The sequence below is a fragment of the Anastrepha ludens genome, chromosome 3 (genome assembly GCF_028408465.1).
Source record: "Anastrepha ludens isolate Willacy chromosome 3, idAnaLude1.1, whole genome shotgun sequence".
NCBI classification, from domain to species: Eukaryota; Metazoa; Arthropoda; class Insecta; order Diptera; family Tephritidae; genus Anastrepha; species Anastrepha ludens.
Window position 1 is genome coordinate 68763134 of NC_071499.1, and position 14026 is coordinate 68777159.

The 14026-nt window shown below is 36.7% G+C and overlaps 1 protein-coding gene across 1 annotated transcript in view; it reads left to right on the forward strand.

Moving 5' to 3' along the window:
* Nucleotides 1–590: 590 nt before the first annotated feature.
* The window catches only part of LOC128858178 (putative cyclin-dependent serine/threonine-protein kinase DDB_G0272797/DDB_G0274007), a 64834-nt gene continuing 51398 nt past the window's right edge, over nucleotides 591–14026 (forward strand). Inside the window, exon 1 of the mRNA XM_054094232.1 lies at nucleotides 591–1303. Within this exon, the coding sequence (XP_053950207.1) occupies nucleotides 1234–1303 (70 nt within the window). The 5' untranslated portion in view covers nucleotides 591–1233. The remainder of the gene's footprint in view (nucleotides 1304–14026) is intronic.

The following is a 14026-nucleotide window of genomic DNA, read 5'->3' on the forward strand; positions in this document are numbered from 1 at the left end:
AATGCCAGCCATTCAATGCCTTACGCTTCGTTTATCCATAAAGTGGAATTCTTGCTCTCCATAGACTTCCAATACTTTAAAGCGGTAAAGTTTTGGGAACTACATAAGTAGTATAATATTTATATAAGAGAAACTTTGGGATTGAAAAGAAAAAAATAAAAAGCGATATTTTAAAATCCACGAATATTTAGTGAAGTGATTCTCTTATTGCACTAAATAAACTAAAAGTAAACTAGTCAACAAATTGCACAACGAATGTAGGTAAAATATTTATAAATTCGTTGTGAATGCCGCTCCATTGCCTTCCTCACAAACCTGCAAATTATTTTGTTGGAAAATGACTTTGAAGCAAAAATGGAGGAAAATATAAAAATTACCACTTGTTTGACGTCAGCCACACTCATTGCAATAACCAGCCAATTGTGAGAATTTATGAGATTTAATATCTCAAAATAAGTAAGAAGTAAACACAGCCACGATGCATGGGGGCCTAAAGCAAGACATGCGAAGAGAGCGCATCGAAAGCAAAAACAAATGATATGCAAAGTGGCCAATACCTTTGGGTCAGCGTTGCGCTTAATAGCCGCTGTGAAGGTGTAGTTGTGTGTGTGGAAGTGTGTATACATATGTGCGAATGTAAAATAAAATAGAAAACTTAAAATAATATTGTCGCCGTTCCAATTGATTCGCGCTGCCAATACACGCCATGAGGGTTTTCGCGGCTGTGCGCATCGCACACGCGTTCAAAAATTCGAACACGAAAAATGCTTAAAAAGTTTATTAAGTTGCAAAAGTGCCTGACGACAGTTTGGTAATTAACGGCTGGATGGAAAATTTTTCGTATAAAAATTCTGCAAAATTTAAAGCTAATTTAAGCAAATAAGAATTGAACTTCTACTTTATTTTTTTGTTACTAATTTGTAATAAAAAACCGTCGAAAATTGCATTTGAAAACAAACAAAAATCGGCTGTGTTAAGCGTTAATTATGTGCGAGCGGATTTAATTGGGTGGAAAGTGTAGATGATTTTTAAAATTTTTTTATATTCAGGTTGTGTAAACAAATATTTGTGAGAGATTAAATTTTGTAAACAAACATTTGCTTTGTTTAGTCAGAGAATTCTTTATTGATTGCAAATGACTATAAAATACCTATTTGAGTATTTTCTTTCTTACCAACTTTGAACAAGCGAAGTATAGTGTGTGTGTGTGTACGATTCCTTTCGTATACTTTTATGATGTGCGATTCATCTAATGACTTTTTGCAGCAGCAGCAGCCGCCGGTGATGACTGTGAATAAGAAAGGTATGTGAAAACGGGAGAGTATAAAAATAAAAATACCAAAATTAATACCAAAAAAGAAAAAAAAAAGAAAATGAAAATAAAAATAAAAGAAAAAATGTGCCACTTGGGATAAGAATCGGATTGAAGGACTCGCCCATTTCATACATTAAGAGCTCTATTAGCCAAGACCTGTCCTTAACTTAATTTAGGTTTGGTAGCCGAATTGCACATAAGAACAGCGATGCCACTTAGACTACGAAATGGGACTGTAGTGAGTCGCAGGGGCTGGGCTACATTTCCCCTTCCAGATTGAACCATCCTGAGCTTTGAACAAAGCGTAAAAGGTTGGAGATACCTTAAGTGTATAGATTATTCATATTCTTTAAGAAGTGGTATCTTAAATATCGGTTCCTGCTTCTAGCTGGGGCAGGGCACGTGCAAAAAAGGTGTTGAATTGTTTCCAATTCCTCCTCATTACTATAACTGCAGGAAGAAGTCGTGCATGTAAACGCCTAATCTCCTTGCGTGATTTCTTAGGAGACAATGCCCCGTGAGGACCCCTACTAAGGTCCTCATATGAAGTCTACTCAATTCTATAATATTTTTGGATATACCTAAATTTAGCCTTGGCCGTGTTTGCCTAGCAATTTCACAGGTATTGGCACTAATCCATCATTGATTTATAGAATTGATTAGTGCGCCCCTAACAAGATGCTTACAAGTTGCGACAGGTACCCCCATGAAATTATGTATGTTCGGCATACTGGTACCTTCCCTTGCAAGTTGGTCAGCCCTACCGTTCTCTGGTATATCCCTGTAACCTGGAACCCAACATGAGATTAGCCATCTCATTAAGAGATTGGCAACAATGTAAGATACTCCTTGACTTTATTTGGAATGCATCCAGAGCCCGTAGAGCAGCTTAGCTGTCTGATAACTTTCGATGATATTCTGTTTGTCTCTAACCATATTAGGGCTTCATGAATTGCGTTTATTTCTGATTGAAAAACACTACAGTGATCTGGTAGTTTAAAAGAGTCACTGATAAAAAGCTCTTCGCAATATAACACTGATCCTACACCGGCATCCGTGTAGATCTTAATGGGTGTGTTGGGTAATGAATCTTCTTCAAGCCCATTCAATTTAGAAGTGATTTTCACTGAGAAATGATTTCCCTTTCGAAGCAGAAAATAGGAGGGTCATAATCACTATCATTGTGTATATCCGCATAGGTACAGTCATCCACATGGTACAGTCATCCATTGTGAGCTCGCTTTGAGCGGTAAAGCGGAACAGGTCGCTGAATATCAAAACGCAGAAGGCATTAAGGGGTGGCAGATGTAACATGATGTCCAAAGCCATGGACACGTGATTTTCATGACGTCACATATTGCTAGTTCCGCTTATCTTTGCACCTTACTCAATAAATTAGAATAGGCCTTTTTCTGCATAGCTCACCACCAGACAACATTTCCATGTAGAATAATGGGTCTGACTACTGCAGTAAAAAGCCAATGAGCCTTAGGCTTAATTCCACAGGCCTTACCTAAAGCTGTCTTACAGGCACAAAAAGCTGGCTAAGATGTTTGACTTCCAAGTCAATTACCCAATAGTCGCAAGACTTGGTTTCTTCCGATATTACAAGAGCTTCCCCCTTGAGCATAATTGGACTTAACTGAGGAATTCTATGTTTCCTAGTGAACAATATGAGTTGTGGTTTGCCTGGGTTGACTCCTAGACCACACTTTTCTTCCCACCTAGAAAGTATATCTAGAGCATTTTGTATTAATTTAATTTAGATACAAAATTATTAGATACCACAAAAACAACATCATCGGCGTAAACTATCACCTTGCAAACCACCGATTCTAGTATTAACAGAAGTTTATTCACAAAAACGGTGAGAGGACTTCGCCTTGAGGTCTACTCATCAATCTCCTGAGTACCGATTCTCCCTGATTCGTTTAACTTAGTTCTCTCATAAGCATAGAGGTTGTTTCTCAGCGCGCCATCACGATTGCACCAGCCATATTCATTTTTGTTGTACATGCTTACATTGCTTTGCTTGTTTACTTCGCTCATATGTATATTACAAAATTACAATGGCACGAAAAATCCATTTTGTATGGCATATTTGGAGGAATTTCATTCAAAATAGGTAAAAAAAATTATATGGCAAAATAAAACTTTCTCACGCCTCTCAATTTACGTAAAATAAGGCGTTTTTCAATAGGTGCGCTTCAACTTTTTTCCGATAGGGAGGGCGAACGACGCAATATTTTTTATTTTTCGCTTGTCATTTGTAAACTTCATTAGTATACATTTCATCATGGAACGCTACACACTTGAGCAACGATTGCAAATCATTGAATTTTATTATAAAAATGCGTGTTCTGTTAAGAAAGTTTAAAGTCGAAAAATCATCTTCAGTGATGAAGCTCACTTTTGGCTCAATGGCTTTGTCAATAAGCAAAATATGCGTTACTGGGCAGAAAGCAATCCACACGTGATTCATGAGGCACCGTTGCATCCCGAAAAAATCACTGTTTGGTGCGGTTTACATGACGGCGGCGTAATTGGCCCATATTTTTTCGTTGACGAGAACGATCGCCACGTTACTGTGAATGGAAATCGATACCGCGACATGATAAACGATTATTTTTGGCAGCAATTGAATGGTATGGACTAAGACGACATGTGGTTTCAACAGGACGGGGCCACAAGCCACACAGCACACGCTACAATTGATTAGTTGAAGAGTTAGTTCGATGAGCGCATTATTTCCAGAAATGGACCGGTCGAACGGCCGCCGCGCTCGTGTGATTTGACGCCTCTAGACTATTTTCTTTGGGGTTATGTGAAGTCATTGGTCTACAGTAACAAGCCGGCGACGATTTGTGAGCTCAGAGGCAATATTGAACGCGAAATTGCTGGAATTTCGGCGGGTTTATGCAAAAGAGTGGTCGAAAATTGGGTTCAACGATTGGACTTCGTAAAACGTGCACGCGGTGGTCATGCAAAAGAAATCGAATTTTATACTTAAATGTACATGTTCAAACTGGATAATAAAAAAAAAATTAATTAAAAAAGTCAAACCGTTTGTGTTTTATTAAAAAAAAAGTTGAAGCGCTCTTACTGAAAAACGCTTTACATAGCTTAGAAATGAAAAACCTACAGCTCTGTTTGTTTTTTAAGTTAAGTGGAGTTTAAGCTAACCGTGATGCTGGTATGGTGGGCTGGTCTAACTTATGTACAATTATGTTTAAGTCTTGGCTAACAGAGCTCTAAGATAATATGTCATGAAACTCCTTCGGCAGACAAACGAGCCATATCTCTTGCTAAAGCTTTACATATATCATCTGTCTGAGCAACCTGCCATTTAAATGCCAATTATTGTAATCTAGAATACAGGTCATATCTTGATAAATAAATTTCTTAATAAAGTAACTTTTTCAATTTCCCATTATGAACTCAATTTGCCCTTGTACTAAAAATTTCTGCCTTGACGACTTTTTACTTAAACTTGGTACCTTACAACCGCGTCGAAAATAGAAATACATGCCCGCCTAGGACATGTACTTTTTATGGCATAAGCCTAGACGGCCGCTATCAGAATTTTTTTTTCTGTCATTTGATGTTTCACATCCGAGGTTTCGGACCTGGACTACAGAATAGTAGTTACATACCAACGCAATCGACTACGGCGTTAGCTAATGTTAACCATTGTTATTTAGTAAAATATCAATAAATTACAGAGCATTGTATTAAACTACAATATAAAATTCAAAGTTTAATAGAATACGTTTAGATTTACTTAAGGGTGAGTTGCCACCATTTGCAATGCACAAATATACATATATTAAAAATATAAACAAAGCATTGCAATAAGAGCACCACATGAAAAGTATATAAAAATCTAACAAATCTTTCCCACATATAGCAAGTGAAACCTATAGATCTTATACAGTAGAGTAGATCTTATGGAGTAGGACATTTTTCATTTTCTTATCAATTTAATCTTTTAAAGTAATTTAAAGTTCCAAAGGACAAAATAAAAAAAAAATGGTTTTTATTATTTATGCTCAATCTATCAAAAATAAATTGTTGTTTACTTGCCGCCAGACCAAATACAGTACAATAATGTACTTTGAAAAATGTATCCGTAAATATCCTTGAAATTTCCCAATGAATTATTTTGAAAAAAATATATGTTAAAGGAAATGTATACAGAATAGCCTGTCTGAGCGTAACGGGAGCCATACGAACCTGCCCCACAGCGGCTTTAGAAATGATCATTGGACTCATTCCACTCTATCTTGTAGGCAAAGGGTCGGCAGTCAGTGCAGCTCTAAGGCTTCCTAATCTACTCCATCTCAAAGAAGGGAATCTTACAGGGCATGTAAGAAATCTGGGTTCAATCCTGAATTCTCCGTGCCTGACAGCCCACGACAAGACGGAAAGGAAAGTAGAATTCTCCAAGAAATTCAAATAAAATCAATCAAATAAAATCTTATAAAATCAACTAAATTCAAATGAAATCAAATAAAATCAAGTGAAATGAAATAAAATCAAATAAAATAAAATAAAATCAAATAAAATAAAATCAAATAACATAAAATCAAATAAAACCAACTATAACCAAATAAAATTAACTAAAATAAAAAAAAAAACAACTAAAATCAAATAAAATCGAATAAAATCAAGTAAAAGCAAATAAAATCAAATAAAATCAAGGAAAACCAAGTAAAATCAAATAAAACCAAATAAAACCAAATAAAATCAATTAAAATCAACAAAAATCAACTAAAACCAAATAAAATCGAATAAAATCAAATAAAATCAAGTAAGTGGTCATTGAAATTGAAATTTGAAAAGGTCGAGCCAAGAGGCACCAAGAGATTTGGTGGCTTCTATTGTAAAACATTCAGGCTAAAGAGCCCATTGTATTTAAAGCTCTGGAAAGGGCGTAGATAGTCAAGGAGGGAGGGAGAAAAGTATCAGGAGAAAGAGATAGGAAAGAATAGAGACAGAGATAGAGATAGTTAGGCCTGTGAGAATTTTCCAGATTCTTTGGCAAATCTGTAAATATCCTTCAGTTTTAGAGAACGAATATTACTCATTCTCATGACATCGGAACCCAATACTCGTAGTCGCGCTCTAGCAAAGGCAGGACACTCACAGAGAAAGTGCTCAGTGCTATCCGCCTCCTCCAAGCATGACAGGCATACCGGGTCCTCGATGATTCCAATGGTGGTCATATGCTGACCCCATGGGTTGTGTCCTGTAATGATGCCGACAATCAACCGGATGTCTTTCCTTCTAAGTTTTAGTAGAAAGTTTGACAGTTTTCTGTTCGGACTTGTCACAAAACACTTTGCAGTTCTGCAGCGTTCTAGACCGGACCATCGCTCTTTATGTAGATTGCCTACATAATCGTTGATCCAGTTCTTGATTCCTGCGGGACTGATTCCGATTATTTGCTCTGGCCCCTGTGGGGGCACCGCTGATCCACGGTTGGCCAATTCGTCGGCAATTTCGTCATTGTGGTCATTAGTGACCGCTCAGCGTGGAAAAACACGAATGAATTATCCTTAAAGCAGGACGCTGATGGGTCCAAAATGGAGTGCCAGTGCTGGAATTGTCGGACCACATTTCAAAACAGCAGTAGCAATAGGGAAAACCACTTTCATTTTCCAGGCGGAGGTCCACGCCTTAAAGCTGTAGGTCAAAGTATGTCTACGGAGACGCACGCGCGGTGCCAATATTAACATTCTCTCTGACAGTGAAGCAACTCTGAAATCACCAGATAGCTTCTCATTCCAATCAGGGTTGGTCTGGGAATGTTTCAAAATCCTCAACACCATAGCATCAAGAAACTCTGTTACCTTGATGTGGGTTCCGGCTATGAGGGGCATGAAGGGAATGAAATTGCGGCAGAAATTAATTCTACAGCAGTTTTAGGATTTATTAACAGCCTAAAACTGTGGAAGTAGGCTAAATGGCTGCATAATTGATCTCTTCAGGTCGCAGTGCACAAACAGCCAATCAATAATAATAATAATCTAAAGGTATTTATATGCAGTAATAAATACCACTATTGTATAAAAATAAAAAAAATCGATTTTTCCTCCTATGAAATAAAGTATACGCAATGTACACCTCTGTTTATGCTTTCCCTTAGTAGTTTCAAAGTCTTGTAAAAAATCATTTTAATGAGAAGATGTAAAATTGATGATGAGTTATTATTCCATAGAATCCAGTGATTCAGGTGAATGTGCAAATTTTTCCTGGAAGAGTTGATGGAAAACACGGTGGATACTAGCACATATTGAATTTTGCAATATTGTTTGTTGTTTCTCTTCGTTTGCTCTTTTTACGATGTATTTTTGAGAATAAAGTTCGGGGAAGTACCGTCTATGACATTCTGGTAATGACATTTTTTGAGTTGAATCAGTTGAATGAATTCAGGGGAATAAAGTAACAATAACTCGTATTAAAAAAAGTAAACAGTCCATAAATAAGTTTGTTACGCGATGTGAATACGGTCCAGGTAAAAGATTTCTCTTAAGATTTCTGAATTTCCAAAAATAAAAAAAGTTTTCCAGTTGGTTTGCTGATTTGCTGATTATAAATGACAGGTGCAAAATAGATAAAGAGAAAGCCAAAATTCAGGAAAAGCTATGGTTGCCTTTAAAAAGAGGCATGGAATACGATGGCTAAAAATTTGAGGAGAAATATGTATTATCAAATAAGACTGACTCAATCAACCAATTTTTAGACAAATTGAACAAAATATTTATGGGTTTAAGGTGCGCTCAGAGGACACATCGCCTCCGGGGCCAAAAATCAGTAAGAAGAGAACTACGTTCCTTGTTTGTACAAATGCTGCTAGCAGTCATATAATAAAAATAACAGTTATGTTACGGGTTTACTGATATGCCTGTTGTCTGGAAGAGAAATAAAAGTGCTTGGCTGAACTTAGCTGTATTTGAAGAGTGGTTAGAACATTTGTTTCAGATTTCCTTAAATAAACAGGCAAATGGGTTCCTTTGAACGTAAAATCTTCCGGAAAAGCACTTTTTTATTGATAATGCTCCATTCGATCCCAAAGAAGACGAGTTAAAGAGCTATTGCTAATGTGCTGCCCTTCAAACTGTGCGGCTCTATAAACTGAACTATAAAAAATCCCTCTTAAGTCGCGTTGTTGCTCGTGGAGAAACTATCAACGAATTACTGCGAAAAATGCAATATACGTTTTAGCTAATGCATGGGATGCTGTTGCTGTAACTTAAATTCAGTCATTGTTTCAATCAGTGTTTGAAAGGGCATCTTACTGGGACTGTGACGATATCATTCTTGTTTGGGAGTTAGGACTACAGATAGGTGATGATGCATCCAATAATCAATTCATTGCACCTCTGCTTCGGGAAGTAGAGTCATTGCAGCACCAAATCGAGCAATGGATTGTTGAAGCTCATTCGGAATCCACAGCTTAAAAGGAAAAATACTTTAATGAAAACAACGAAAAAGTCGGTGAAGGAACTAACGACGTGATGCTATATACGAATAAAATTACATCGTAGGAGGCAATGTCAGCATTCAATATGTACTTGGATTTGAGCAGATTGCTTTGACAATGTTATGACACTGCAGAGGCTCAGAAGCAGTGTGGTGCTGAACAAGCGATAGCGTACAAAATGGAAAAAATCCTCAGTACTTGCGACAACCTCGAAACTTGCACCGATCTTGGGTTTCATTACGTGCCAGAATCGAGTTTCTACTGTACATATATATGCTACATACCTCTTCTCAATCGGTTCACATTCTACCTTCAAGACTGTCGAAGCAAATGGCAATAAAAGGAAAGGAGAAAATGTTGAGATCCTGCACATTTCAATGAGTCCCGCCTATTTCGTATTGATTTTCCAGCAACTATACAGTAATTTCCAGTGTTTTCACGTTTCCGTTCGCAGTTAACAAGGACAATCGCTATGTATGTCTGCTTTGAAACTTATAGGTATCTCATAGCTTTCTCTATACACCCCGTTGCATAATTATAAGTGCACCATAATTTTTTATATTTTTTATTGTGTCTTATAGAAAATATTATTATATGCCCCTCTTGCACATGCAGGTTAAGGGAAACAAGATCACATTACAAGCAACAAATACAACAACATTTGTGTTAGCCAATAAAAGAGTAGACAAATCCAACTGCTGGAAAATTAAAAAAAAAAAATCATAGCACAGTTATTCAAAAATGTATACATCTGAAGGTGTTTTGTCATTTTATATTAAAGTGACACATATTAAGCGAAGTCAACTCCAAAACTTACCGCTGACCACAAAATGAGCCATCACTCATTACAATAATACGAATCGTTTAAAATAAATAAAACAACTTTGCATTTCGGATTGCGTGGATTTAGTAAGTATTGGAGAGATTTGCGTTTAGAGGCAAGATATTTTGCAAAAAGAAACATTGGCGGGGGATCTCTCATGGTATGGGGAGTTGTGCGTACTCTAGAAAATATCCATATCCGCTTCTCATCAACACACACGAATTCCGAAGTGTACATAAGATTATTTTCGGCTAAATTACTGTCATTTCTCAATATGCATTCTGGCGAAAATTTTCCAGCAAGATGATGCAGAATGCCATTATTCGCATCGCCCTTTGAGTTGGTTTGCTGAGCAATGCATTCCCTTTCTTGAGTGGCCATCAATTTCTCCAGATCTCATCTTCACGGAGAACGTGTGGGGTGCATTCGTTCGAGTAGCTTAAGGAGGAAATAAGCGGTACTCTAAAACGGATGAATTGAAAGATGTCCTTCTTCATTCATGGGAATACCACACATTACTAGGTAGAACAAATAAATAATATTTTGAAAGAATCCCCAAAGTGCGTTCATAATTTTTCTATAGTTCTATTTGTCTCTCTCTTCTTGCCTAATACATACAGATGATGTTGTTTTTGTAGCTTGTTGTGTGAACGTTTGCAAATAGTGCATGCAAAAATATTTGCAAATATTAGTGTCGTAAAAGCATAACATATAAAAGCCAATTCTCATATAGGCCAATACCAAAAGCTAACAAAATTCAGTTAAAACTGTACTAATGCCGCTAATACTGCTAATAGAGTGGTTATATCCCCAATCTCTCCTGATTAGTATTGACCGCTGCTATCATTTAAATCACTTTAGCGTCACTGACAACATGGAGATCCCAGAATTCGTTTTTTATGCAAAAATTCAATGCCGTCCACACTTACAGACTCTTGTTTTTTTTGCCAAAAATTAAAACCAAAAAATTAAATGAAATGAAAGCACTCATCAATTAGCATTTCAAATCACTCAGCAAAGCTCTCGTAGATGAGTGGCATTAGCCACAATTGACGAAATAAATTTAAATCACGTAGAAATCCGTGCCAACAAATATAACACTGCATTAAATATGATGAGAAAAAATATCATAAACCAAATCTCAACGGAATGCCAACTGTTTACAATTATCGTGTTTATTTACACTAGCCAGACCCATAAGCACACATAAGAAAGTACCCTGTAGGGAAAATGTGAGATAGTGGGTACAATTCTTTAGTTCTATCTTAGTATTATTTGAGTTATTGCAAACCACTTCCCAGCCAAAACGCGAGTAGTGAGAGTTTTAAATGAGAAAATGTGAGAATTCGTCGTCTATGGAATTGACTGCGGACAACAGAGAAATGTTGTCCTTCTTCAAATGTTGTTTTTGACCAATTAGATTTAAATAGGTAGATAACTAACATTTTTTACATACAGAACAAACAAATTGTATCTCCTTTACAAAAATTGTTGAAGAACAGGATTTAATCCTATAATAAAGAAGAACATTTAAAGGTAACGAGAATATTTTTTTCTTAAAGTTACTATGTATTGGGCTGGATCGATTTTTTTAGAGAACGTCTATCGCGTCACTCAGGGCAAGCTCAAAGTTCGCGGAACTGTCGAAAAGCTATATATCAGACACATTTTCCTACCCACGCGGTTTCCACAGACTTTTGCCTATTACCAAACGCATAATCCTAACTCAAAAGGCACCACCATAGGAAAATTGCGGCGACGCTCAAGGGATGTATGTATCAAGTGTTTTCTTAGCTGTATGAGAACTAACGATATCGATTACTATGGTTTGACACCTGAGAATGGTAAATTGTGATGACATTTCTGTTCAGAATGGTTTGGCGAAAGCTGACAATATGGATATTCTCGGCCATAACAACAGAAGAAAGCAGAAAGAGAGGATCTTACGGTGAACGAAAGTAAAACGAAGTACCTGCTGTCAACATACAAAGAGTCCTCGCATCTTGGACAACACTTCACTGTTCGCAACCGCGAATTTGCTGCGGTAAAAGACTTTGTTTATCTAGATACCAGCATTAACAGCCAGAACGATGTCAGCCTATAGATTAAAGAAAGGATAACTCTTGCTAACAGGTGTTACTTTGGGCTTAGTAGGAAATTGAGAAGTAGAATCCTCTCTCAAGAAACGAAAACAACGCTGTGCGCCATAAGCCTAATCATCACCACCCTTGTAACTGATGAGATCGCTGGGAGCGTTCGAGAGAAAAATTCTCCGAAAAATCTTTGATCCTCTTCGCGTAGGTGAGAATGAGTTCCGACGGTACAGCGAATTGTATGAACTATACCGAGATTTGGACATAGTGAAGCATATTAAAATGCTGCGATGGCTTAGTCATGCCTCTATAAAATGTTGGGGAGACCAAGTGAGGCATAACCTGGCAGCACTCGGTGTCACCAATTGGCGCCAGCAAGTAGCGAACCGAGCTAGATGGCACAATGTTTTAGATTCGGCTAAAACTGGCATACGGTTCTAGTGCCATCTAAGTAAGTAAGGAAGTAGTTAGGTTTGTCCAGCTATCGTAAATCATTTAACGCCAGAGCAACGCTTCCAAATTGTGGAAATTAACTTCGAAAAAAAAAATAGCCTGTTGGCGAAGTTCATAGAACGAAGTGTGGAAAAATACGTCGAAATGTCGATCCGTCGATGTTCCCAACTTGCCTTGGTCTTTATCCTTCAACTACGTGGAAAATTTTACGTAAGAGTTTTTGCTTAAGTGTCTATGAAATATAGCTCGTGCAAGAATTGAATCCAAATGACCATCGCTTTTGTCGCATTTTTGTTGATTCGACTTATCTAGATATATAATTCAGATTTATTGGAAAAAGCTGTCAAAAATTGTGTTGATGGAGTGAAGTATGTAACTCGTAGACGCAGCGGACATGCCTGGATATCATATTAATAAAAGAAATCCCATGAAGTTATTATAATTTTATTTCTTCAGTTCTTAAAAAATACCCGATACCTTGAAGAATTTTAGGGTTTTTGGCGGTATCAACACTAAACTTCCAAAGTTTTATAAATCCCCCAAATTTCGAATATTTATGGCGTATTTTTGTCTGTTATTGTTATTGTTCTCTTGCGATGCAATTTTTCACGGAATATTTTTGTGGAAAATTTTAACCCTACATCGACCTTACAAACTTAATATAATATATTTCACCTTTTTAAAAATAATGGTCGAAATGGCACACACAAGTAAGAAATATTGCGTTAAAAAGACAGATTTAATTTAGATCAGCTTGAGATAAAATAAAAAAACTTGAATGTAACGACAGGAGGTTCAATATTGTACATATCTCCCCCTTTCAAATTGCTATGTGTACTGCACTGTTCTCTTCTCTTGCCTGTTTCACAGCATAATTATATAAAAAAAGGGATTTTTTTTCGAAACACATTTTTTACACCTTATCATAGTCGTTGTAGAGATGTAAATACAATATCATAAAAATAAAAACTGAAACAATTGATTATCATGACAACGCCTGATTCAGAACAAGATTACAGTTTCGAGACATATCGCACCCTAAATACAAAAGGGTCACAACTCAAAATGTACTTCTGCTCAAATATGAATGAGACGTTATCAATAAAACGGTCCGTGGATGACATATGGCAAAAATAAATTTTTTGTTTTTTGGTAGGACTGTTATAAGCTTACATGGCAAATTTCAGCGTGATATGTCACATAGTTTGTTTTCTGTGCTACCGTAAACAAGTCAAGCTCGAGTGTGGAAAATTTTGAGTTGTGACCCTTTTGTATTTAGGGTGCGATATATATAATTCGTAAAATTTGACACTTTAAGAAATTATTGAAATAATAATAGGAAAAATAATATATCTCAATTGCTGCAACTAGTCCCGACTTGCCGACAGGAATACCCACTTGATCAAAAAGTTGCCGGAACAACCGCCAGATGACACTCGTAAATCAACTGATTTGAGTTCTGTGTTTTTTGTTCGGTTGCCATATCTATGATTAACATTTCTACCAAAATAGTGTCGCCATTGATTGATATTTGCAAAAGTTACGTCGCCTTGAGTAAATCTACCTCTGCACGTGTTTTCGATTTTTAACAGTTTTAAAAATGGATTTCAGTTTACAAGAACAAGTTTGTATTAAATTTTGCATTAAAAATGGATTCAATGGTGCAAAACCTTTGAAATGTATTGGAACCGTTTCGGTAATGCTACTCTAATGAAAACATCCGCTTACAAGTGGCATGAACGCTTCAGAAGAGATCGTGAACTCGTCAAGGATGACGAACGTAGTTGCAGACCGTCAACATCGATAACTGCTGAAAACATTAATGCAAAGTTAATCCATAATCGCAAATTCACCAT